The 27,238-nt window shown below is 38.1% G+C and overlaps 1 protein-coding gene across 1 annotated transcript in view; it reads left to right on the top strand.

Annotated features, from left to right (window-relative positions):
• TENM2 (teneurin transmembrane protein 2) overlaps positions 1-27,238 on the top strand; it is a 640,368-nt gene that overhangs the window by 452,747 nt on the left and 160,383 nt on the right. Inside the window, exon 6 of the mRNA XM_050905122.1 lies at positions 12,566-12,804. Coding sequence (XP_050761079.1) covers positions 12,566-12,804 — 239 coding nt within the window. The remainder of the gene's footprint in view (positions 1-12,565; positions 12,805-27,238) is intronic.

Below are 27,238 nucleotides of genomic sequence, written 5' to 3'. Positions count from 1 at the left end.
GCGATTGTTATTCAGCAGTTAATCAGTGGTTGTAGCACCATGGGGAGCAAATGAGACTGAAAAGAGCAGGGAGTCTGTGCCCAGTCTGTGCTCCTGTGCCGTTTTGGAACACTCACAAAGGGGCTTCATTCGCATTGCCCTACTTTGCTAAAATGGTAACGTGGGTGCCATGAAGAAGTGGGGGGGCTGAAAAGCAAATACAACTTATCCGAAGCCTGAGATGTCCAAAAAAAAGAAAGGAAAGGGATTCTCACTTACTGAAGGTTTGGAGCTAACTTTGGCTAATAAAAAAAAAAATTAAGAGTGAAGCTCGGCTCTTAGTGGCTGCTTCTGTGAGAGCATCTGCTACCTAAATAGTAGATTAGATAGTAGATATCTAATAGTCATAGTAGGACTTAATCTTGGCATCCTGAATTTGGTATTTATTGCTAAGAACTACAAGATAAAGATGTTGGTCCTATTCAGCCCGAACAGTTGTTGCTGTGTGGTTCATTGCCCAGGATTATAACATACTTTTAATTCTAGTGCAGAGTGACCTCTTACTGTTCCTTGTCTATCTGTTTTCATATGAAATTGTTCTTGGGTACAACAGTATTTGAAATACATCATTTCTGGTGGCTTAAGATTGTCCCAGTTTACCAAACACTTTATATAGAGGGAATTCCTTGGGATATTCACAGAAGGATTCTTTGTCATAATACTGGCATCCCTGAGAAACAGAAGTGGGCATTTGCCTGGCTGTTTTTCTTTTACTGTCTGATTTTGTGCCTATTCCCTGTCAGTGGAGACTATCAATTCCATTACTACCTTCAGTTCTTCTCCTTTTTTTTTTTTTTTTTTATTATTAAACCTCTGTGAATTCATATCTAGTCATGTTGATGACCAAAGGTTACTTTGTGAATACTGTTATTTTTGGAGGTTGCAAGATACTGGGCAGTTAATTGGAGCTTTTCCGTAGATAGGTTTGTCATAGGCAAGCATTAAGATATTAGAAAACATCCTGACAGGATTGCTGTGTTCGAAGACTATTCCAGAGTTGCTTCAGGATCGATTTTTCTTCTTTTCTGAAATTACACAGCTGACAGGACTTGATGACAAGTTTCATCACAAGAATATTAACTCAGAAGATGATGAGTTTTGGGTGTTTTTTTTCTTCCTGGTTTGCAGTGAGTTTTGCTGAAATTGATGCCTGCAGAATCATTGGAGACTTTCAGAATTAGCCTGTAATTCTTTCACTTTAAAACTGGTGTTTCATCTACATTCCTACCAGTAGCCACAAAAAAAAAAGGAGACATTTTTGGTAACTTTTTAGTTTAGTCTTTACCTTATAGCTTTAGCTTGTTGTGAAACACTGATCCCTCTTACACTGCCTCTTCACAGTATACTACTGTTTTAATTTTTTTTCTTGTTGTCAGTTTATTAATCTCAGTAGTGGAGTGCTCAGGAGGCAAAGCCAGCACTGACAGCACCTGCTTTATCAGGAGAGAGTTTCACAACTTTTAGTTTTCACTGTTCAGTTACCTTCAGTAGATTCTGCTCTCAACTGAAAATAATGTGCAAGTGGTCACATTACTGATTATGAAACAAAAAGCGGTACCTGAGCTGTCTGAAGGGAATGCTTTATGTCAGCACTACAAAACTCAGATCACAATTTAGATTCCAGACATCTCTTTATCTAACAATACCGAGCACTGAAATCATTGAATAATGCAACCTGCATCTGCATGATGTTATTTTTTTTTCTGGTAAGAATGTTTTTCCCTTCTGTTCTTTCTTTTGCTGTCTTAGGCAGTTTGGGCTAAATTCAGACTTTTTGGAGACAGCACATTCTCCAAATATATCCTTTCTCCACCTCTTGTTTCAGTATTGATGGAGGGGTTAATCACATTTGTTTTATTTTCTTTGTGATGTAAAGTAAGCTTTTACTGCTTGCACATGTTTTCATGTGCCCTCTTCAGGCAACTATACCCCTAGTCTCCATGTACCCTTTGTGGTTCTGTATTTTTTACATAATTATGCTTAGCTGTATTGCAGTAGCTTGTTGCTTTTAGCAGAGTTACAAGATTGCAAAATGCTTATACAGAGTTGCTAATTACGCTTTTTTAGAATCATAGAATGGTTTAGGTTGGAAGGGAACTTCAAAGATCATCTAGTCTAACACCCCTGCTGCGGGCAGGGACATCTTTCACTAGATCAGATTGCTCAAAGCCCCGACCAGCCTGACCTTGAACATTTCCAATGATGTGTGCTTGATTTTAGTGTGCTTGTTTCTGGTTCAAGGCAAACAAGTATGGACTATATCTTCGCTAGTCTGCTGTTTCTTTAAGGCTGCAACAGGCCCCCAGGCTGGCTACGTAATTGTTCTGTTTTCTTTGAAATAAGGGTCCGTAATGGAAGAGTTGAAATATCTTTAACTAAGGACACAGTAATGCGTTGCCGTAGCATTTTTGTGGTGCTATTTTTATGGTTAATTTCTGCAGTACTTAGCTGCTTTACCTTTAGGCTCAGAGCTGCTGTTTAATGCTCTTTAACTTTTATTGTCCTCTTGCACTCTGTTTCAAACCATCTCCTCCTCCTGCTTTCCAAAGTGCTGGTTTCTATCTTTTCCAGTTAAGAGGTGTTCCTTTATTGCTTCCTTAATCATTGCTTTCGAAGAGGATGAATGATGAAAATACTACCTTTGAACATCCTAGTGTGGGTCTTGTTACTTCCAGACAGCTAGAGAGGCAGTGCTCTGCTTTAAAGCTTGAAATGCTTTGAGGGCGCAGGGAGAAAAGTATGGCTTTGCAAGAAGGTTTGCATCACTCTTTGCACTGTAAGAGTCCTCTCTGGTACGGGAACCTCACACAGGGCCATCTGCAGGCATTGGTCAGAAATGGAATGACTGAGAAGTGAGGATAACAGAAGAGCTTTCATGGATGGATATTTGACTGAGATGGCCTAATGTACTGGTGCCTGTTCCGGTACTTTATATTTGTCCTGGTTTGGCTGGGATAGAGTTAATTTTCATCTTAGCTGGTACAGTGTGTTTTAGATTCAGTGTGAAAATAATGTTGATAACACACTGATGTTTTAGTTGTTGCTAAGTAGCGCTTATCCTAAGTTAAGGATTGTTCAGTTTGCCATGCTCTGCCAGCAAGCAGGTGTGCAAGAAGCTGGGAGGGAGCAGAGCCAGGGCAGCTGACCCGAACTAGCCAAAGGGATATTCCATACCATAGGATGTCATGCCCAGTATATAAACTGGGGGAGTTGGCCGGGAGGGGCGGATCGCTGCTGGGGCATCGGTCAGCGGGTGGTGATCAACTGCATTGTGCACCACTTGTCTTTTCTTGGGTTTTATTTCTCTCTTTTTTTTTTGTTATATTCCTTTTCATTACTATTATTATATTTTTATTAGTAGTATTGTTATATTTTGTTTTACTTACTAAACTGCTCTTATCTGAACCCTCAAGTCTTACTTTTTTTTTTTTCCCAATCCTCCTCCCCTTCCCACTGGGAGGGGTGAGCGGCTGCGTGGTGCTTAGTTGCTGGCTGGGGTTAAACCACAACAATATTGATATTAATTTAGTTGGTACCATTAAAGTAATAATAGTTAATCCAGGAGGAAAAAAGACAAAATTAAATAGAAATTAGTCTTATTCTTTAGTCTCATAATTAGTCTCATACTTTGAAATATTTTCAGTCCAGATCTTTTAGTTGTAAAGATAGTTTTGTATATATGTCTATAATTTCTTTGAGCTTGCTCACGAGGATCTGTTGCTAGGCTTCAAGGAAGACTGTAACATACTAATGTTTCTCCTATATTTCAGGAGAAAGGACAATGGTCACTCTTCTGGTGATTAAGAAATTGGTTTCTTTAGATGTTGTGGGCTGTAGTATAAGAGCAGTGGTCCAAATCTGGGGTCATTTAAGCAAAGTTCAGTTTAAAGATTGAACAATCTGAAAATTAGCCTTAAAAGAACCCCCATGTTGCTCTTGAAAATATTTGCCTGCTCCTGGGGTTCAAGCTGTATTTCTTACTTTGCCAGTCCAATTCGAACACAGTCACTCTGGGTGAGCCTGAGGAGAGAGAGCTAGGACAGAAATGCGAGATTAATGCATGGAGTAGCAACATGAGCTATATCCCAGTCTGCACCGATGCAGTGCATGAACTCAGAATCATGGGGCCTCATAGCAGGGAAACATCTGCGCTCAGCTTTTTTGTAGCTACAGCCTTCCAGGCAGTGAAGGAATGAATGCAATACGCAGTGGCTATGCACAGGCTATGGCAGTCGTGGCAAAAAAGCCAAGAATAGAGTATGTGAAAAGCAGGGTTTAGTGCTGAGGTTTGTTGTTTTTGTTTTTTAAAGAAAGAAATTAAATATCTGAAATGTTGTTAATACTGCATTCGGATGCTGTACCATGTCAGGGCGTCAAGATCAGCTGCAGAACTTCTGAACTGAATATGTAAACTTGGAGTTTCTGAATGTGTAGAAGTTCCAAGTTACAGCTGCTCTCCACAATTGTCTGCCTATTTTCAATGATGTCTCAATATTTTGATATCTTTATACATGATGCAAAATGTTCTGGAACAGTGAATAGTGAAAAAAAAATTCTTTTCCTTTTGTTAATGTAAATTTCTAGAATATATTCGGCATAACAAACAACTACTTGGAACAGTGAAATAACTCCTCGCTCTAATTTTGCTTTGTCTTACGTGGCTTTCTCTTACCGCTTACTTAAACTATACGGCTACAAGCACATGTGCTAAAGCAGTTTAGTCCTCTGAGTTTGAGGGCTGGGGCAAGAACTGACTCCTCCATTGTCTTGTTCATGCATGTGAAAGTTGCAGGAACGTTGTGTGGACTTCCCAAATAAATGGGATCTGCATAGATAGATTCTGCACCTATCTAAAAATCAAAAGCATTTTAAAGAGTTGAGTAAAGCACAGTCAAAAGCATCCCCAAGGATTTCACACGCATTTGGACCATGTACTTGGAAGAATTCCAAAAACAATGTAGAAAGGTCATTTTTAGCAGGCTACTGTAGTATTGTTTTCATAACAAATGTAGACTCTGATAGGAGAGAGAAAAGGGTGAAGGAAAACATACAAAAGCAGGATACGTAATGATGGTTCAGAAAATCAATCTAGATGTACTCCTACTCACTCATAAGCTCAAAGAAGTTTTTACAGCTTGCAGATAGTTGCATGTTTTCGTGGTCTTGTTGGTTTGCATTTTTAAGATTTGGCTTGCGTAGAGTGAACAGGCAGCGTGAGTGACTGTACAGAAAGAGGCAGGTGCATTTAGGGTGTTACTTTAATTTTTTTTTTCTTTAAATAAAATCTCAAATTATGTGATTTAGGTTTCTATTTTTTAAGTTTACGTGTAGACTGATAACAAAATTATTTTAAAGATTTGAGTTTATTATTCTGTTATTTATAGTCCCTTATTTATAGACTTGAAATAGCACTTACTACTTTTTCTTTTTTCTTAAGTGAGTAGTTGAATTAAGAGATAGTGAATAGCTTACATGTATGCCTTTTAAAATAGAAGTGTTTTGAAATTATGTTCATTAATAGATGTAAAAAGCTAAAAATGAACGGACCTATTGAAATGCAAAATACTGTTGTCATTACTATCATTACTGGAATAACAAATGTAGGCATTATTGGATTTCATCACTGACTGCACTATGCAACATACTATTCAGAACTTTATAGCAGAAAAGACACAAGTTTTTCCACTTGAGAAGGGAAAGGTCCTATAGTGTGAGCTGACTCAGAGCTGCCTAAATCTTCCTATATCTGCATTATTGATCCTGCTCCCATTTAATGTAAGTAGATATGCAAAGTAACTGATTTTTTTGTGTTTATGTCTAGCTATTCCTGTTACTCTTTACTAGGTGTTAACTAGCAGTTTCATTGCCGCATTCCTGGAGAATAAACAATAGTGCAAGACAGATGTGCATAAATTTAAAGGGCAAAGCAATCATTTAGTGGCGAACTCACACAAAAGCTAACTAGGATTTAAGGTGACAGGCTGATTGAGCGCGCTCACCACCTGTTGCAGGGCACCCAGAATCTTTTTTGGCCACACAGGCACCAGTCAGGAAGGTAAGGGGTGGCCCCTGTCGCTCCCCAGTGTTGCTGAGCTGCCATGTGCCACCAGCTCCATCACCACCAGCCATGCGACCAAATGCATCCTTGCTAGCCTTCCCAGGTTTTCCCCTTTCAGATTTTACGCCTTTCCATGTTGGCGTTCTCTCTCTCAAATTCTTGAGCTACTAATGATCCCCATTTCAGCAATCCTTCCTGTCTCCACTTTTTTCACCTTATCTTTCTATAGGCTCTCTCGCAGCTCTTTGTCACAACTCAGCAGCTTTCTGAGCAGCCTGAGCCAAGGCTGTGCCGTTGAGATGTACCAGAATCAGGCCTGGAACACAGCAGTGAGAGCCCCAGGAGAGCGCTCCAGGGGGACAGCTTACAGCGAGGATTAGAGAGAGAGAGAGAAGGTTATAAAAGTTTATCCAACAGTATCTCATTTAACATATTCCAGATGAAAAGCAGGTTGTCCTGTTAAAAGGTATCCAGTACAGAGCTAATGCTGTAGCTGTGGTACAATACAGATGTTTTGCCTTTTTTTTACCTACTCTGTTTCAGTTGCGGCTTTGTGAACATTGCCTATTTGTTTTTGTTTAATAATGTGACAGATCAGGGTGCCCAAAGGCTAGCACCTGCCTTTTTGTACACATCCTACCTTCCTGTCAGGCAGCTTTCAATTACTGTGCTTTTGTGTGTCCAATTGTGTCTTTGTTGAGAGTGTGGAGATGGCAGTGACAAGCTAGTCTGGTACTTCAGGCAGCATCCGTGACACACTGCTTAACACTCTGCATTTTTTAGAAGACTTTGCCTGGGGATATGAACCACCCAGCCTTTAAGGAATCATGAACCTTTCAAGAGCTGGGAACTAGTATTAGACCTGCACTGGAAGCTGGGTGGCTGCTGCGAGGTTCAGAGTTATGTTACAGTGGATAGAAGTGTCCCATTGGTATTGATGTGTTCATTCTGAATTATTGTTTCCGTGCCTAATAGAGTGTCCTGAGTTCCTGCATCATGCACAGTTAGTTACAAATTGATTATCTGCAGCAGGCTGAAAAACACTGAAACAGTGTGCTGTCGTGAGGGCTGTCCTCTGTTTGCAACAGGCATTTGGGTGTGAGGGTGCCCATAGGCACGCTTGTATAAAATGGCTGGTTCATTTACCTAAGTGTGTATTTTAAATAGCTTTCCACTGAAAAATCTGTCTTACTGAATTTAGTGTGTAGATTTGATGTGATTGAGACAATTTCTTGTAACTATACAGTTTAAACACATATAGATAGCATTTTAAATCTTTATTGCTAACTTTAGTGCATTTGGGGAATGCCTAAGTCCCTGTGTCCTAGACCCTAAAAAGGGTAGAAACTTCTGTGCGATTTTGCCACATCAGAGAGCCCTCAGCTGTGTAAACCTGGCTGATAATCCGTGTTTCTCTGCAAGAACCTGAGAGCAAGAACGTGCAATTAAATCTCATTTGGGGAAAGACTGAGAGACCCTTACACAGGTAACCAAAGCTTGCACCAGTCTAACACTCAGTTCATTTTAGCATAAAAGGCATGAGAACAGGTTGTAGGTTTCTTCAATCGTGGTTTCTTTTTGTATGGAAGTTAGAAAACTGCCATAAAACTTCATTGTCTGAATTTGGCAGCCGCTTTGAGGCTTCCACTGACATAAAATGACTCATGGCTACTTTTTTGGAGGACTTAGAAGACTACAGAAGATTCCCCCCCTCACCCCCCCCCAATGAAAGCCAGCATGTTAAGTTCTATATTTCATTGGTTTTTTCTCTTCTAAGTATAAATGTCCAATAAAATTAGACAGATGTGATTTTACCACAGCTTGAAGATATTTAAGTCCACTAGATTGAGCTGTTACTATTTGCTTGGTATGTATCTTTTCTATTTATTAATTACTATTAAACCTATGAAAAAAGACAATTTAAGCATTACAGCTCTCTATTTCTTTTTGCATACAGAGTAAGCTTAGGATAGTATGAGGGAAAGAAGCAATTTATGTTAGAAAGTATCTTGTTCTTCCTTTCTATTACAGTTTTTCATCACAAAAACCAATTTTTTTTTTTCCTCAACTGATGCTTGCAGTGTGCTGCTATGACAATCTGGCCAGAAAGGAGGGGGGAAAAAAAAGATTGTTCTCTCAAAGAATATGGAAGTTAATACAGTCTCTGTCAGATCACTATTCCCTGAACACCAGAGGTCCTTTTGACCTGTGGGAAAATAAATGCTATAGAAAGCTCTGAATTAATGAAGAAAGCAAAATATAGCTTTTTCCATTTACCATTAGTCCACAGAACTGGGGAAAAATGTCCCCTTGCAAGCTCAACTTTCATAGATGTCACCTTTCTCCTGGCGTCAGCGATGAGGTCCCCGCCTGTGATCCAGCGCATCAGCAGCACACGCTGCTTAAAACAAAGGGGGGTGCATTTTACAGCCCAGAAAGCTGCAGAGCAGTAGAGGAGAGCACTGAGTGAGCTACAGGGTTAACTTATTTTCCGTGAGCAGCATGCAGGCTCCTTCTGTAGCTTTCACGGATGCTTAAATTACTGAATCATTGTATACTGACAATCATATTTTGTAGTTTTCCGGTATAGGAATGTCTTTATGATGCACAGAAATTAGGGAGGCTGGGCTGAGACTTAGCAAATTGACTCCCATGTTTTCAAAATAGAAATTTAGTCCCAATCTAAATCAAATTATTAATGCTAATTGTGAGGTAGAAAATGTGTTTTTCTTAATAGCGTTTGATAGGTGAACAGATAAGGCAGAGAATATACAGGTATTTTAATTCTAATATGGAATGTATTTGAAATTAAGTGAAAGGGTACAAATAAGATCATTTCTTTTCATAAGCAGTCATTGTACAATACCTCCCAGTCTCACCACTGTGAGACTGTAATTAATGTTGATAAATGCTCACGTTCTCTCTGTGCAGCTTGGGCCCACAGACAATTGGTTGTACCGGAGCATGTCAAATCCCACATAAAAATATAGCTATAGATCACTGGGTTTAGGGATAGAGTTGAGACAAGTCAATTTATTTCCATTAGTAGCTGAATCTAGACTTAAAACTCTGGGGGTCCAAGTATTTTGTCCATTATGTTCTCAGTCTTTCTGGTGTGCTTTACTAAAACTTAAGGTATTTCTGCTAATCCGGTCTCTAGCTCCTGAATGCAGTGCCAATTTTTCAAAATGGCTTGGTGGACACTTAACATATCTTTAGTTAAATGTCTCTTTAAAACTTTTCAAGGCAGAATTTCTGTACTTTAAGATGTGTGCTATCTTCTAGTGGTTGCCACTTTGTCAGAAATCCTCATATGGAGACAATAACCTTTCAGCTTTCAAAATGCATGGGTAGGACTTGCAGGTGTGACAATTCAGAGTTTATCCAATGATGGTTTTTTTCTTTTTTTTGCTTTGAGAATGACACCATTCCACATATCCATTTCAATCAGCCTTTTTTTCTTCTATCAAGTTCTGATCAGTTTTAACAATATAATAGTGATCATGTTTGCATGGATAAGTATTTTGGTTTTCTTTATATACTTTAGGTATATGAAGTGGAACTATTTTTTTCTTCTACTTTTTCTTCTTCTCACCTGAAACAGTATATGATTAACATGTTCTATTAAAACATATCTAGATATTCATTAATTCAATTTTAATGGGAGCAGAGTTTCGTTATATATCTGTTTACTTTAACAATGCTTTATATTAAAATTTCTGTTGGTACTGTAGCTGCCTTCTCAGCTAAAGAGGACATAAAATTCCTGGGTTTAAAAACCTTGACGTTTCAGATAAAGACAGTGCCAAGGACTGCAGTTTCCAGTTTAATTCTGTGAGATCTGCTTTTGGGCAGGAAAGAGGAAAAAAACTGTAAGAACTGTTTGTTGTAGTGCCTTAGGTCCAAACCTGAAAGGGCTACTCATGCCATGAGGATTTAGGAGAAGGGAGTCCTGGGCTGAGGCAGATGCAGAGTTAGCCTGAATGAGAGAGATGAGCCTTCCTGCCTGCCTTTGTCTCACCAGATCTCTTTTTCCTTCTGTCCTTCATTCCTCCCTTCCTTCCTCATGCTCCATGTCACTTCAATTCCTAGTTTCTATCATGGAAGTGGTATTGTGTTCCCGACACCAGAGAGCAAGCAGAAAGGACTAAAAGTGCTTCTGCTGACAAGTGTTAATCAAGTTTTAACCAGACAAAAGGAGTAGAAGTGTCAACAGATCTAGCGTAACACAGCCAGCCTGATAACATCATTTTCCCCACAGTTATTTCAATTGAATTGTTGCAAAGTAAAGAAACATTTAAAATGAAGTGTTCATGAAATCAGACTTTCATTATTTCTTGCTTTCTTGTAACTGGAAGGTGTGTTTTTTAACTTAAAAGGCTAGGTAATTTTGAGGAGGAAACCCTTTTAGCATTTGCCTTTACTGTGTTTTCTCATAGTTCATGTACAATGTGCAGAAAAGAACCAATTCTAACGGCTAGTGAGCCTCACTGATAAGGAAAAAAGAAGGGCAACTTTATTTGAAAAAAAAAAAAAAAATGACAGAATGTTTCTATTAAGTAACTGGTTAGAATATTCCCTTTGTATTCTACTTCTTTCTTTGTTTTACAAATACTGGATTTAAAAAAAAAAACAAAACACAATTAATCTGCTTGAGATAGTTAGGCTTTGAAAGCCACTTCTGATTGTGTACTTGTGTGTCTGAAGTTTTTTCTGCAGTGTCTCCAAAGCACAAAGAAAAAGTTATGACAGTGAATACTACCACTATCTTAGGTGACTGAAATATTTTCTGAAACAAACTAAATTTTGATCACTGTTATAAGGGATGTACAAGGTCATTTGGGGTTAAAAAAACCAACCAAACAAAGGCAATATCAAACTAAGTGATTTTTCATGTTCATTAATAGAGTTTATTAATGACTGCATCAAAAAATAGACCATATTTTCAGAGACTGTCTTCAAATGTGAATGTTTAATCATAAAACTGGAAACCTAGCCAGCCTTCCTTTTACTGTCTTCTACCTGTATGCAAATTCTATGCAATTTATTATGCTCTGGGTTTCATTTCAAAACAAATGCTTTAATACTCTTTTATACAGAATAACCGAAGTGATTTTATAAGTATACAGTAAACTCTATGCTTGGAAGTATGCACATGCATGATGATGGGTTGGAAAACGTACTTAGGAAACACATTTTGGTTTCAAACTTCCAAATCATTGTCCTAATGAACAGTGACTGAAATTGATTTTAAAGTTCTAACAGGTGGTTTGAGAGTGACATACTGGATTCTGATCTGAATAATAATGCTAAACATTTTTACATTTGAAGTAAGACCTGGGTTATTTTAGACTGTGGTTTTGATTTTGGAGATTACTGTGTATCTTCATTCTCACTGATTCCAAGCAGCACTTGTTTTTCAGAGCTGTGAAGGGATAGGGTATGGAACAGATCTTCAAAGCTCTTTTGTCTCAAAACAAGTGGCCTTCTTGAAGACCGCTGCCTTTATTCTGTGCTTCTCTCTTTATCATTTACTGGGAACATGCTTGTAGTCAGTTCTTCCTGACTGTGCGAAGTTAATCTAGAGAAGCCAGTCTTCTAGTTTGCTTTCTCCATTTCCTCTATCTGGAATGTGTGGCAGCATTTGCTGAGGTTTTGTTAGGTAGTATATTTTGTCCCTTATTTTCTTCTTAACAAGTGTATGGGCAGTTGAAGTCCTTCCCCCCCCCCCCCCCCCGCCGCTGAGTCCTGTGCTTTTGGTGATTGTCTTAGTTGTTCAAACCAAACCTGTGTACCATTAAAAAAAAAAAAATTAAGTCTAATTCTTGCAAGATCTTTTTTTACAGGACTATGGTTTTGCTTAATATGTTCTTAATGTTTTTTGCTGGCAGCTTTTGCCAAGAGTGTTAATGAGACTCATAATTTTTTTGTCTTAGAATATTGGTTGGGTAGTAGATTCCACAGGGAAATCATGTAAACCAGTGAACTCAGAAAGGATGTTTTCTCATGAAGTTAAGTGTTCTGTTATAAACGTTACAGGCATTTTGTAGTGGAATTAGTTGCTTTGTCCTAATCAAACACAGCCAAAAGGAATTGATAGTGACGTCGCTTCTGAATATGAGCTTTGTTACTAGACTGCTCGCAGTTCTTACAGGTGCGATCTCAACTGGTACTCAAAGACACTTCATCGGTCATGCTGGTGTTTTAGCTAGTATCTGGTCAAGTTGCATCTAATTACAGAAAGGATTAAGCAGATATCCTGACACTGTGTTTTAGTGACAGTTGTTAAGCTCTGGTAGCAAAAAGACTATGAGAATTTTAATGTCCTTATTTCTTCATACAAAATCCTTTTTCTTTTTAGTTGAATTTAACACATTATGGCAGCTGGAATGGAATAGGAATAGGAGATATTCTTTGTTAACTACAGGACTTGCCATTTTCAACTATGTTCCATTTTATGTTTTTCAGGCATTTCTTGTTTAAGACCTCTTCTGGAACTACTCCGCTGTTCAGTAGTTCTTCCCCTGGTTACCCGTTGACCTCAGGAACAGTTTATACTCCGCCTCCCAGACTGTTACCTAGAAATACATTCTCCAGGAATGCGTTCAAGCTGAAAAAACCCTCCAAGTATTGTAGCTGGAAATGCGCTGCTTTATCTGCAATTGCTGCTGCAGTCCTGCTTGCCATCCTGCTAGCATATTTCATAGGTAAGGCTGTGTTTTCTCTGTCAAATCACATGGCTATGTCAGCAAATGAAAATTCAGCAGACAAGAGGATGGTCAATCTGTTTCAGAAATTTGTGTTCTTAATGAGCAAAGAAAATTATTATTCCTTATACTGATTAATGAGGAAAAATAAAATGTTCAAGTCCTGTTCACTGTCGTAAGAGCAGTGGAAGTAAGAAATCGATTCAGGTTTCTCAATGTGCAGTGTTAACTTCAGGTGTCAGATGCATTTATCATAGATGATCTAAACAGAGAGTGATATAATGATTTTTTTTGTGTTCTACCATATGTTTAAAAAATATTTGGAAAAATTTGTAATAGGTGGTGAATCCATATAAGTAACAGAAGCTACTGGCATTTGAATTCAATTATTACCATCACATGCTGCCTTTAGATAAAAAACACAAAATCATTTTGATTAATAAGTCTCAGTCTATATCTGTCTGTGTGCCTAAATTCCTGGTGGTGTTAGATCTAAATAGTTAGATAGTTCCATTTTGTGTGCTGTTATTTTCCGTATTCCACACATCCTTAGTATTTTGTAAGCAAAAATATAGAAGGAGACTCTAAATGCTGTGCTTATTTCCCATGATTAATATATTAATACTGACCACACCATGTCCTAATTCTTTCTGTGGTCTTTTGAGATTTTTTTAACATGCTTGTGTTATTTTGTCATTCTTAATTTAATTCATTTCTGATCCCTGCCCCCCACCCAGTATCTCCCTCGTTGTCTGTTGTTTTGGAGGTTTTTCTAAGTGTCTACACAAACTATCTGTGTGTTTTGTACCTTTTACTGTGCCTTCGACAATACGTTGATGACAATGACACGCTGCACAAACTCTCTAGCTTCTCTGAGTAAATGACAAAATTATGGTAGCTTGTCGATATTTTCTGTTAATACTTTCCAGACCTATTCTATGTGGTTTGTAGTTCATCTCTGAAAGTATTCTCATATATGGTGCTCAAAAGACCTATAAAGATGTACTGAATTTTCTCCTGTTCTCTCCATTTGAAGAGAATGAAATTTTGGGGGGGATCCCATATAATCTGACTCAACAGGATAGACACTGTTTTCTAAGGAAACCCCGTTTTTCATACTAATGAGCTTCCATATGTAATTAATATATACACTAGTAAGAGAGCTGGCTACTTTATTGCTGCTGTCTTGTTAGGCCAGGCCTACATCCCAGCATACTCAATGCTACAGAGCTAACTATCTTTGTATATTTCTTCTGTAGAAAACCTCAGAAGAATAATAGGCTTAGTTTGATATATAAATAAAAAGATTGGAAAGCACATAATTTATTGAACTTGACAGTTACCATACAACAGCTCTCTGTTTGAGTGATTATGCACATGGGAAATGATATACTGCAAGCTGAATATTTTAATCATGTGCATAACTTTGAAGTGATGGATTATGAAATGTATTTTTCCTTGGTATTTAGGTTACTGTAATCTAAAGCAAAGCTTTGCAACATGGTTATTGCTTTATACACTTTCATATACTGTCTAAGACAGGAGAGAATGTAAGGCAATGCATTGACTCTTAATAATTGATGAATGATCTTATCATTTCAAGTAATGACATAAGTGATCCATTTTGACAGAGGTTTTTGAGGTCTTCTTTCCTGACTAAAGAATGGTGAGTGCAATAGAGTTGGCTAGTGAACATGAGAAGGAAGGTTTTAGGAAGAGTGTGTTGGCTCAAGGATTAAATACTGAGAAGTTACCTGACAAGCTTCATGCCATACACAGTAAAGAATAAGTATATTGAAGAGTAGCTGTCAAAACCAGAAAATAGCTGCAGTTAATCCTGTGAATAAATTTGATGGATCCACTGCGATCATAATTTAAAATGATAGAAAAGAGAGAAAAGAAAATAAAACAAAAAAGAAGTTGCATTGCCTTAGGTGCATGAGAACAACAGAAAGGTAAAAGGGATGTGCTTTAGGTAGGCCATTCATTAATTTAATTCTCTCAGTCTCAGAAAAAACTCATACAGTTCATTCCACATCACAAAGAGCAGGCGTAAGACCATCAGCTATAAGCTAATCCACCCATCAGATTGCTGGGACTTGCTGTCCTCCAATAGTATGACTTAGGGTGCTTGGTACTTAAGGTGCTAAATCATCTCCTTATTTAAAAAAAAAAAAAACCAACACCTTAAGAACCTTTCCTTGCTCTGCAGTTCTCTGGAGGGTTACCTTCTCCTGGGTATGTGCAGAACTTGAGTCCTGGGAAAACTAAATATCTTCTCTCCTGGGGAAAGAGCAGCAATGCAAAATACCAGCTGTCCTGCTCTTCTGCAGCTGTTTTGGAGCTCCTGACCTACTAATCCCTGAACTGCTGTGAAGACAAAATAACTCTATCTTGCTCTGTCAGGAGGAAAAATGTTTTTCTGTTTTCAAAACAAGTGACCAGAATAATGTTCAGATCAGACCAAAATCCCAATTCTGTCCTAATCATTGAGACAGTGGGAAAGTGAGAGCTATTAATCTACCAGGAGAGCTGGCAGTCTTGGGATGAAGAAAGATGTTAAGTTCCCCCAAGATGCGCAGGAGGAAGGGCAATACTCCATATTGCAGTAACTCCTCCTGATGTATTTTGCTGTCAGAACTTCAAGCACAGGAGAGGCTTTAAAGGTGCTGATAATGTTTTTCTGCCATACATGTCCACAAAGAAAATCTCTTGCTCTCCACCATAGCAGAGGTTATATCACTGGGGTTACATTAGCTAAAAGTAATAGTTATGGAGAAAGTCATCAAAATTTGCAGCAAATGGTTCTGCTACTTAGGTTTGTCAATATATCTAGGCTGTGTGAAGATGATCATATCAATCCTAATCAAGACTATTGCAGGACTAAATGAAAAAGGCAATGCTGGTAAATGATATTGAAAGAATACTTTGAAGTTCTCATAGTCTTCATGATTTCTAAATGAATTGTCCTATAATAAAAGAGATGGGGGAATTGATATGGATAGATCATTGAAAACATGCTGTCTACACATTTAAACATGGGACTTTCAGAGGACTGCCAAAGATTATGGGTGGCATGAAAAAATTTCTAATGAGGGGTCATTTAAAGAGACAAGCAAAAAAGTATCATAACAGACAGAAGAAAATAAATATTTAAAAAATTATTTAGGCATTCCTATTGCCTTTCCGATAACACACAAATAAAAATACAATGAACGAAATGAAAAGGCAGTATGTTTAAAGCTTTAAAAATAAATTCATAGTGCATAAGAACTTATGGAACTTTTTGCCACGCTACATAATTGTTGTTAAATAAAGATACTACTGAGATTTTAAAAAGTTAAACATTTGTCAAAATAATCACAATATGACTTGTTAGAAGGAAATTTTGGGTTTTATTTTCTTTTTTAAGATACGTGTAGATTGATGGTTTAGATCATAAAATACCATCGAAGTTTGGCTATTTAGATAGACTCTTCCTTTATAGGCCAGTCAGTACCATCGTTATCTGAGTTTTCCTAAATCTTGCTCTGCAACTTATCCTGACTGATGTCTGGGAAAAATTCCTGCAGGTCTGTGTGGCACTGGTCTACTGTGATATGGCATGTGTATCTGCAAAGTATGCTTGGTTTTGTATGCGTACAGTTTGCCATCTTAGACATACTGTTCTGTACCTGAATTCCTTTACACTGATAGAGTTTCTGCAGAAACTTTGACACACATCTGATTCACCAGGTTGAAAATAAATCAAGCAGCCTTGGGTTTTTTTGTTAAAGGAGTAGACAGAGGCAAAAAATTTTCAAATCTTTTCCATGAAAAAGAGTATTTAAAGATGTTTCTATGGCTGAGTGTTATACTATTTTTAATAGCAGAGAATAGGAAAAATTCACTTCCATTAACTTTTTCCTTACATGGTATACAAAATGTTGGATGCTTATTGAAGGCCAGATTTATCACTTCTCCCTGTTTCTTCAGTAGCCAGGTGTAAATGAAATGCAGAGTATAAGTTGGTAGTATTGCACAACATTTTGGTGAATTCCAGCATGCGGTATGTAAATAAAATTGTCCTGCAATCCTGTCTGAGACATACGTCATTTCACAAATCCCAGGAGTTATTCCTATTATCCTGCGGTGACATATGAAGAATACAGAACCAGCCATTCAGATTAGGACATCCTGAAGCTATTGGACTGGTGGTAAAACCCAGTTACAAGAAAGTAATTTATAAAGTGTCAAAAGGAAAGCATATACTACACATATTGTCTTTGTCAGAGTGTTCACTTCAGAGGTTAAGGGAGTGATGAAGGCATTTGTCATGTTAAATCATTTTTTAGCTCTTCAGATTCATGCCAAACTTGGAGGGGAAAAAATATGAAAAAGAAGAAAGAAGGAGAGGAAAAGAGAGTCACCTTGTCTTTTTCACAAAGTAATTGCTGCCAAACATAAATACAACATTTTTGTAAGCCCCTACACTGTTCTGATTTCTGCCAATCTAACTTTGAGCATCAAAGAACATCTGACCATCAACATGTCAGTATGTTAAAAATGTGGTAATTTAAAGTATTTAGACTTTCCTTTGGAAAAAAAAAATTCTTTCCTGTGGAAATTAAAAGCTACAGTGGGTTTAAAGATGCTCCACTTGAAAATAGTATCTTGAGACTCATACCGATAACTTTTAGAGTTTTGATGCTATTTTATCTACTGTCATGCGCAAGAAGATACAGGAAAAATAAAAGGAGAATGACAAAGAAATTATGAGAAGATCACGCTTCCGTTACATCTTTATGCACATGTTGCACATGAAAATGTTATTACTCATTTATTCTTCAGTGTTATTTGGCCTTAAAGACACATAAGGTTTAAGATACATTTCAGTTTCCTGCATAAACTTAATATATTCACTTCTGTGCTATAGAAAGGGCTGAATTGCCAAAGGGTCTGGCAGTTAATTAAATGTCTTAATAATGAAAATGTCTTTTTTGTATTTTTATTCACTATAGACATTTAAAATTAGAGCCTGAAAAATAGCTGTGCACAGAACAAATATTTTTGTACATTTCTTGCTATTAGAAAGCATCATAGTAGGTGTTTTAAGGATAGAAGACATATAGGCAAATAAATGGTTAATTTATTTGGTTATCCCTCTTGTACCCACAAAAGTATTCATTTGTCTCTGTGACAGTCAGACAATAAAATTTATGGGGTTCCTGAAAAAATTAGACTTGGAAGTAGAAGTCTCATCTTTACTCTGCATCAAATATACCACAGTTTGCATAAAATTGTATTTTTCACGTGTTGATATCAACTTGAATTATTTTATTCCCACAGATGAGTCAGATATTTGCTGACAGAAGTGCTTGTGTGAAGTTTCTTGTTCGTTCATATTTGTAATTTCTTCCACTCATAAGTCCAATTGTCTTTTTGACCCTGATTCCACAGATCAGGATTCATCAAAACAGTTTGCTCAGGTGGCTATCTTATGTATCAGTTGATTTTTTTTTTTTTTCCCTCTCTCAATTGTTTTTGATGAACGGCAACCTACGTTTCATTTGATTTCTTATGTTGTGTTTGTTGTTTTTTACTTGTAGAGTCAGAAAACCACTGACTTTTTCTTGTCCAGACTTCACCGAAATCAAATATGCTAGCCATTTTGGAAACCAAGACTGAAAAAAGGGGAAATCACGCAAAGATGGAACCTCTGAGAGGCAGAGGTCATCTGGCTGCCAGTCACTGCTATCGGATTCACTTGAAATCAACATAAAGTGAGGGAGCTCTGCATCTTGCAAGATTAGCTGATGACAGAAGGTTCTGTTCTTAAATTTGCATTGAAAATAGGTGTCAGTTAAGGGCCAATAATTAAATTTTAGAATATGCCTGTCATATTCTAAATGTCACACGTTCAGTGATTCTTATTGACTGATATCAGTCAATCTGAGAGAGAAAAGAGTAGTAGCAGCTTGATAAGCTTGTCTGAAGTTACCGCTGAGAAGAGAGGCTTTGAGCCTTTCAGGGAAAAGCATCTGACCCCATTCCATCAGAAAACTATGCACTAGTGCTGGGAATCGTGGAGCCTGGCTCCAGGAACTTTAGATGTGGCTCTCTAGCCTAGCAAGTGTCCTGTTTCACAGTCCAAAGGTGAGAGAGATTCATTAGGTGAAGGAGACAATTTTCTTAGAGACAAAATGCTCCAGCTGCTGGATATGTATAATGCCAGAAAGAACAGGAAGATTTTTATGTGAAATTACTTGGGTATAGTTTGCGTGTGCTTTTCCTGAGTCAAAAATAACGGTTTGAGCTACAAATTTGTTCCAAGAAAAGCCAATGTACCTATTGTTTTGCCTAGCAGAGATCTCGGAGATAATGGAAGTAGCTACCTTTCAGTGTGAAGGGGCAGTCTGATGAGCCTGTTCAATTCTCTTTGTCTTTGTTGAGGATTTCCATACAGTAAACCTCAGCACTTGAAACTAGAGTGAGACTAATGTTTCCATAACTCACAAAGTGCTATCACGTGCTTAGCACTTGAAACTGAAAACCCTTTCTGCTTAGCTACTAAGTCAAACAAACGTACTCTGAAACCTTGGCAAGAAACAGGAGACCAAGAGGATGTTTTCTTTTGTGTGTTATTGGGGTTGTGTTTTGAGGGGCACACTTCTGTTTGTTTTTTAATGCATATTGCACAACACAATCTAGGATGGGTCTGAGAAAACATTTTTCACAGATGCTGGTAGTGCTCCCCAGAAGCTGTTAAAATATATTGCTGTGAACTTGAGTAAAGTAATGTAACTGCCTAGCTGATGCTAGCTATACTAGCTGATGCTGCACTGCTCAAAACGTGGTGTGGCAGAGGTTAGTATCACAAAAATGAGCAATGTGATGTATTAGGATAGCAATGGCTAACCTGGAAATTTTAGATAGTGTTTAAAATTAGTAGTTTACTAGTACAATTATTATTTATGCAGTACAGGTTTTGGCTTTTTCTACTCAAATCTGCAAGAATGGCTTCCTCAGAGATGCTTGCTCCCCCCCGCTTCCCCCCACACTTGTGAAGTACATGCTGTGCTTCACATGCACTGTTGTTGTCCTACCATGCACAAACTGGAAAATATCCTGAGTTTCATAATAGCTATGTAACAGAGCCTTTTCTCACTTTCATCAGTGCAAATACTGAATATTACGAATTTTTGTAGTAGTCTAGGATTTAATCCCAGAATCACAGGTATGAAGTCTTGTCAGGGCAAAGAGATCGCAGAGGTAAGTAGATGCAAAACAAGTCTTGCAGGAAGTCAGGGGGGAAAATGATGACAAAGCTTTGAGATACTTTAGTGAGACATGCTTTATAACCTAGCCCAACATACTGAGATAAGACTATTTTTCAGGGGAAGGGTGAGCGTAAGGGATATTGAAGATTAAATTTTGCTAATATAATGCCAAGTCAGAGACACCTAGCAAATAAACCTGTGGTCATTCTCTCTGAAAAGTCAATGTTCAATATCAGTGTAAAATGTCTCATTTCTTCCTAGGGAAACATTGCTCTGTTACCAGCTATTTATATTGAGATCACCAGTTGATCATTTATGGATTCATCTATATTGGTTATTTGTTGCTGTGCTTCTTTGTTAACTCATGGTGTTTTGCACTTAGTGCGCTTATGGATTTTATTCATTTAAGTGTAGAAGTACATGTTTGCCTTTAGGAATATAACTATTGCTTGATGGGGTAACAGCAGATTGAAAGATGTGACACGGATTTTGTAAGTGTGGCTAATGTAGCTCTTACAACACTATATGAAAGCCATGAAAAAACACCAATAAAAAATACTTAAGTGTACTAAAGAGACATGAGAATATTCAAGGAATATTCAAGGAACTTGCAGGAAGACAAAATATAAAAATAGGAATTAAATTCAAGTTGTGAAAATAATAAGACAGGGTAACAGACTACAGAAATTATGGAGCAGAAGTAGTTGAACAGTGGGAAGAGAAATGACACATCGCTATGAAATGACAGAAAACTTTACTCACCACATAATATAATGGGGTGAAATTATCTCCTTTCAGTAATTTAAAAAACTGTTTAAGAAACAGTTTTCAGGTTCGTTTCAGCTTTTGCTTATTCAGGCTTTAAATCTGTGTAGTCTTGCTGCATTGTACTTTGAGCTGCCTGCTCATGTCACTGCTCAGATACAAAAAATCCCAGACATCTTATGTATTCTATATATCCAGAAATAAAGTCATTGACTTGCCAAGGTCAGTGGCACACCATATTCACGTTATATTGTGCCTTGTTATTCTTTATATGATAGCCTTGTAGTTCAGGAAAAATAGCGTCTTCCATGACAACCTATCTGATCCCTGGGACAAATTTTGCACTCCACATTTAGGTTTACAAGGTTATAGGATAATTCAGGTTGGAAGGGACCTCTGGAGGTCTCTAGTCCAATCTTCTGCTCAAACCTGGGTCATCTCTGAAGTCCAGTCTGGTCTTGAAGACCTCCAAGGACAGAGATTGCACCACCTTCCTGGGCAACCTGTTCCACTGCTTGACTGTCCTCACGGGGAAAAAGTGTTTCCTTATATTCAGCTTGAACCTTGCTTCAGTGTATACCCTTTGTCTCTCATTCTCTTGTCATCTACCAGTGTGAAGAGCCTGGCTTTATCTTTTTGATGACCTTTAGGTACCGGCAGGCTGCTTTTAAGCCCCCATAGCCATCTATTCCCCAGGCTATATAAACGAGCTCCCTCAGCCCTTTCTCCCAGGGCAAGTGCTCCAGCCCCCAGCCATGCTGGTGGCATCCCCTGGACTTGCTCCAGTTTATTTATGTCTTTGTCGTATTGGAAGGCCCAAAACTGGATGCAGTTATCCTAGAAGCAGACTAATGAGTGCAGAGCAGATGGGGATAATCATCTCCCCCAATCTCCTGGCCATGCTTCTGTTCCTATGGCCCAGGATACTGCTGGCCGCCTTTGCTGCCAGGGCATGTTGCTGGCTCACGCTTGGGGCTCTGTCCACCAGGACCTCAGGGCCTTTCACGCAGAGCTGCTCCCCAGTCAGTCAGTCCGTCCCTAGTTTGTACCACTGCAAGGAGTTATTCCCATTTCTAGTGATTTGACGCATTTTTGCCTGAATAATGACAAGCGCTAAACTCCTAAGACATGTAGTCCTTTCACTGAGTATGAGTGAATGTTTGTTTCCCACAACAGAATTTGACCATGATGGGTATAGGCAAGCCAAAGCCTGTTTTATTTAATAGAGTAAGGGGTGTAGGAAGGAGAGGCTCCTTTTTTGACTGATGCATGTATACTTTCTTAATATTCAGGGAATTCTGTCCTACTTCACTTCTCATAATTGTTTCTGACATCAGAAGCTTGAATTACAATGCCAAAATGAAGAATGTAGTTGGTTAGAAAAATCATGTTTTGACTTGTATGTTGAGTAGATTTGATAATGAGAAAATCACCATTGAGCCCCACTGTGTGATTATTAGACACTATTAATGTCTTTATCTTGGCTATTACTAAATAATTACTAGAAAAGACAAGCATTTGTATTAATATAGTTCCTGAATGGAAAAGGAATTCCATTCTCTTATGTTGATCTTACAGAACCTTACCTAAAACTTTAAATATGCTCTGGGTTTAGTTTGTTTTCTTCTCTGGAATGTCCAGATTTATCCTCCTGTGTCGTGTTTAATTTTTAAAAGGTAATATACATAATGCATAACAGTGCTGCAGTTAATTTAATTTTAAGCTTTTTTTAATTTGCTGGCTGGTTGATCAGCTGATTTCTTCCAACATTTTTCTTACTAAATACTTTCTGAGGAAAGCCAAAGAATAGAAGATGTTTTCACATACTAACGGCAGTGTGGCGGAATAGGTTCCCCATTTGCTGGATGAGAAGGTGTACTCTGTTTCTGCAGTACTTTATTTGCCTTGCAGGAATTGACCTGGATTAGACAAAATTCTTTGAAAGGTCAGTCAGTCTATTGCATATATGCTGCTTGAACCTGTATGTTAACAGTTGTTTCGTTTAAATCTGAGTGTACTGCACTATCCTTGCAGTTATGTTTTATATTTTGTATATTTGCATCTTCTTTCAACTTACTCATTTCTCCTGCAAGAGACTTCCTACTTTCTGTGAGGTGCAGATGACTGCATGTAGCTAATGTAGTAATCAGAGGCTGAAGAATTGTATGAGGAAGGCAGGAGATTATCAGAAGGCCCTATCCATGTCGACTTCAGCAGGAGACAAGGCATGAACTACTGGTTCTCAGTATCCCAATTTGAACGTATAAACCAACTTTAGGACAGTTGTACCAACAGCAAGTGCAAAGCCAACCTGCTACTATCAAAAGATTTCCCAATGTAGCGGAAATAATTCTGTCAGATTTTGTTCTAGTCAGAAGAACAAAATTACAAATTTTCAGTTTTAAATCAGGAACTTTGTGCTACAGCTGTGCCTCCTAAATATGGAAACCATGAAACCCCTGTGTAATTCTAGGGGAGCTAGTTTGATCCAAGGCATGTGGTTTATCAGCAAACTCAGGTTTTGCTCCTGACAGTTGGAATCGATCTTAACTGAATTGTGAGGGTAATGTTTTCTTTTGCAGAAGAAAGGAGATACTTCTTCTTCAAGAAAGTACTGTTGCTAGAGTTCTGTGTTCAGTTATTAAAAGTCTTTAAAAGAGATTAAAATAGTGCTTGATATGCTGAGAAAATTAATAGATGCTGGAAAAATGTCAGGAGTACATAGCAAGTATCCCAAGGTAATATAAGGGTAGATAGGAACTTGTGACATCTTTGCTGGTCTGTGGTAAATGCAAAATACTTTAAAGTGAAATAGAAGTTAAACAGATCCACAGCAGGCATACTAACAGTTACCAGAGAAAGGCAATGCAATGTTGTAGTCCCATTTACCTCACAGTCATGGGTTAGTATGCCTATATCATATAAGGTCTTTTCTGGGGAGAGCAGTGTGCATGTTTATAAGAGGTGGTGCAGAGCTGGGACCTAAAAATAGAGAATCGTATTAAAACTGGCCACAAGGCAGCAGAGAGCATGAAGAGAGAAGAGGTGCAATTTAGGCCCGTAAGATTTATTGAGCCAAAAGTTTATTTCACCTGTTGTTTCTTTCTTTATATATATCCCCTTCTACATCTTGAGACTCCATTAATCACTGAAATGCAAAACTCCAACCACATGAGAAAAGAGAAAGAAGACCCCATAAGGGAGCCTGCTCATTAAGAAAAGCTCAGGGATCTGATTAGTCTTACTCTTGCATGGGGAGTTTTAACTTTTTTTTTAACATTTTTATGTCATTTTAACTCTTAAAATAATGTTATTGTCTTCATAGCCAGAATTTATTTTGAACCTTAAAAATGTCAAAGTTCCTTAACATGTGTCAGGGATTTGGGGCTTGGTTCATTAAGAGTAGTAGGGTCTTTTTCAACAAGAAGAGTTTTTCTGCACCTCTGGAGGCTTCCTGAAAATCCTAAAGTAAATAATAGAAAAATAGTGATTTAAAACCTAATTTCTAATACAAACCAGACCTGGCTGTCTAGATGAAGAATAAGCTTCAATAAATGGGAGACAGACGCAAACCTTTTCAGTATGAAGAGTATCGAGGATACAGAAATAGAAATAGGTTTTTCATTACATGAGGGATTATGCTTGGGCCAGAAATGCCAAATATTCTGTGGACCGCAGCTGCACTTTCTGTCTGCTGTTGTATTAGCTGGTAATAGTAAAACAATGATGTGATGGTAGAGACAGCTATTTGTTCTCAGAAATACAGAAAAGTTGCTTTCCTTTTCTTTGCTTGGATTGCCATATTGTACTCCATGGCATATCTTAAACTTCTATCCTTTTGCAGCAAATGGGCTACAAATTAAAATATACATTCTCCTTGAGCACCACCTGAGGATGCACATACAGCTGCTGATGTGATCCCTTAGCCAATTTTTTCTTCTGTCGCTCTGACACTCCTTAGTCAATTCAGGGACTCGTTATTTGCTTGCACAACCTGGGTCATTGCAATTGCCTAAGCAGCCACGGGCAAGTGCTGCCAATTAGGCCTGTGGCTGAGGAAGCGTGTTACTGTTACTGAAAGCAGTGAATTTATAGACATTCAAGAAAACAAGATGCATCTTGCTACTTGATTGGTTTTGTGTCATTTGATCAGCACTACCCACTCTCATATTAACAGAGAGACTGGAAATAGTATTGGTTTTCAGGATGTAGTTTGGTGAAGGGTTTCACTCAATCTCATCTTAGAATATTTGTAAAGGAAAATTACTGAGGTTGAAAAGCTGTGATTTTCATTTCTTTTGGATTTTATATAGATCTCTGACAGAACGAGTTGTATCTTTTGCTTTAGGACAAATACAGGTTTAACAACATCTAATACACGCAGTTCTTTTCATGTGTAGATTTTTTTTTTCTGTCAGAAATCTATGCATGTTCTTTCTATAAAAATCACTGTGAAAACAGTCTGCTTAACCCTATTTCACCATGCTATGAAGTATTGTTTTAATATGTTGTTTGACTTTTTAAAGTGAGAATTCATAAATTACTAATTTTTTCTCTCATATTTACCAGTAGAAAACTGTAAACAGCTAGAACAGAAAAAGGCTTTTAAACACAGTGCAATTTGCTTAACATTGATTTGAAACTCCTGGAATACTAGATACACAACAGGTAAATTGAAAGAGTGGGAATGTTCTTTGCTTCAAATGCATGTGCATTTGAAAATGTACAGCTTTGACTGTGGTTTCCATGATTTGAGATAACATATTTAGTACGGAATTCACCGTTTTGGAATTCCTGGATACCAGTTTCAAAGCTATCCGCATCCCAACCTGCATATCAACCTGAGTCTGAAGTAGCTTTTTAGTAGCTACTTTTAGTAGAGTGGTGTTTTGCTGATGAGTAGTCCTCAGTACAGCACAGCTGAGTGGTTTAGGTCATTGGGCAGGCATAGCCTGCTAGAACAATCCGTGCAGTCCCTGGGCTCATTCTGGCACTGTCTTTTTCAAGGGCCCCAGAGACACGGGAAAAGAGTGAACTGCAGGTTGTGGATTGTGCTACAAATCCTCCCCTGCCAAGCACTGGCAGCTCTATGGCCAGGACCTTGGACTCTCAGTTCACATGGTGGATGCCTTTGCCCTGTACCTGTGACCAGTGTGCACTCAGTCATTTCCCAGGGAAGGGGCAGCAGATGGCCTTGGACTGACTTCATATAATCCATCCTATTTTTTACCTTTTGAGTATGGAGCCTTATCCTGAGCACAGATCTTATTTTTCCTGATAGAAAGGTCCATACCAAAGCTCAGCCAAAGCTTAGGAATTGTAGTTCTCTTAACACGTAGATTAGGGGTTTTTTTCAGCTGTCAACTATCCTTTACATACTTTCAGCAGATTTTGTTTTAAATGCTCTCCATTAACAGCTTCTGCTGCGTGCTACAACTTGTATACTCTGACATCCCAGAGCAGTTTGCAAAAGAGGTAACAGTTGCGTATACTGCATACCTTGCTTTTTCTTTAGTATAGTCATGACTCTGGAATCATGTATTTTTTTATAGTTGTACAAAGCAGTTTCCTACGTTCAGTATTCAGGGGTTTGACACACGGGTAAATTACGGAATGCAGCGGATAAGCGGTAAGTTTCTGTGTGGATGCTTTTAGCCAAAATTTGCAAGTGTTCTTACTCAGTTTTACTGTGTCACCCCAAATATTTCTGTTTTCAGAGACAAAAGACTTTAGTATTTCTCATAAGGCAAAACAGCCTCAAATACCAAGTGTAAGATATGGGGGTTTGGAGGTGGCAGTAATTCATCTTTTACTTTGCTCAGTAAGGTTGCTCATGAAAATCTTCAGATGAAGGATTTACTGATGAGATCAGAAGGCAGGAGAAAGGCTTTGAAAGTAAGTTGATTCTTTTAAACAGTCACTGTTTAGCTAGTCTCATCATAATGGTTAGGTACGTGGGTACTTGTAGATAAAGGTGAAGGCATACAATTGTATTGAAGATAACAGTGAATCTTTGTTTCCCTTGGCTGGAAATTTAAACACAATCATGTCCTTTCTTGGCTGAAGGAAAATACAAAATCCTAGATGCTTTCTCCTCATTTGAAGTGTCTGTAGGGCTGTGGGCTTCTTCCTCCCCTCTTTTGCTGGGATGTCTTTTGTTAAATACAATTCACGTCAACATGCCTATGTACTATGCAACGTGTGTTCAGTCTTTAGTAAGTCATGCTACTTATCAGTGCCAGCTGTGGACGGGGGGAGGCCTTTGAAACCCGTGTGTGTCACCTTCATGAAAATATCCCCTTTGTCAACTCAGGAACTGGAAATCCTGCAATTGTTATCCCTGGTTTTCAGTAATATAGATGCCCTGCATGCCATTTACAAATTGAGACATTATTGCTTAGTATAAAATG

This window comes from Gymnogyps californianus, chromosome 14 (genome assembly GCF_018139145.2).
Source record: "Gymnogyps californianus isolate 813 chromosome 14, ASM1813914v2, whole genome shotgun sequence".
In the NCBI taxonomy this organism is placed as follows: Eukaryota; Metazoa; Chordata; class Aves; order Accipitriformes; family Cathartidae; genus Gymnogyps; species Gymnogyps californianus.
The sequence above is the reverse complement of the archived record's forward strand: the minus strand, read 5'-3'. Positions and strand labels throughout refer to the sequence as shown.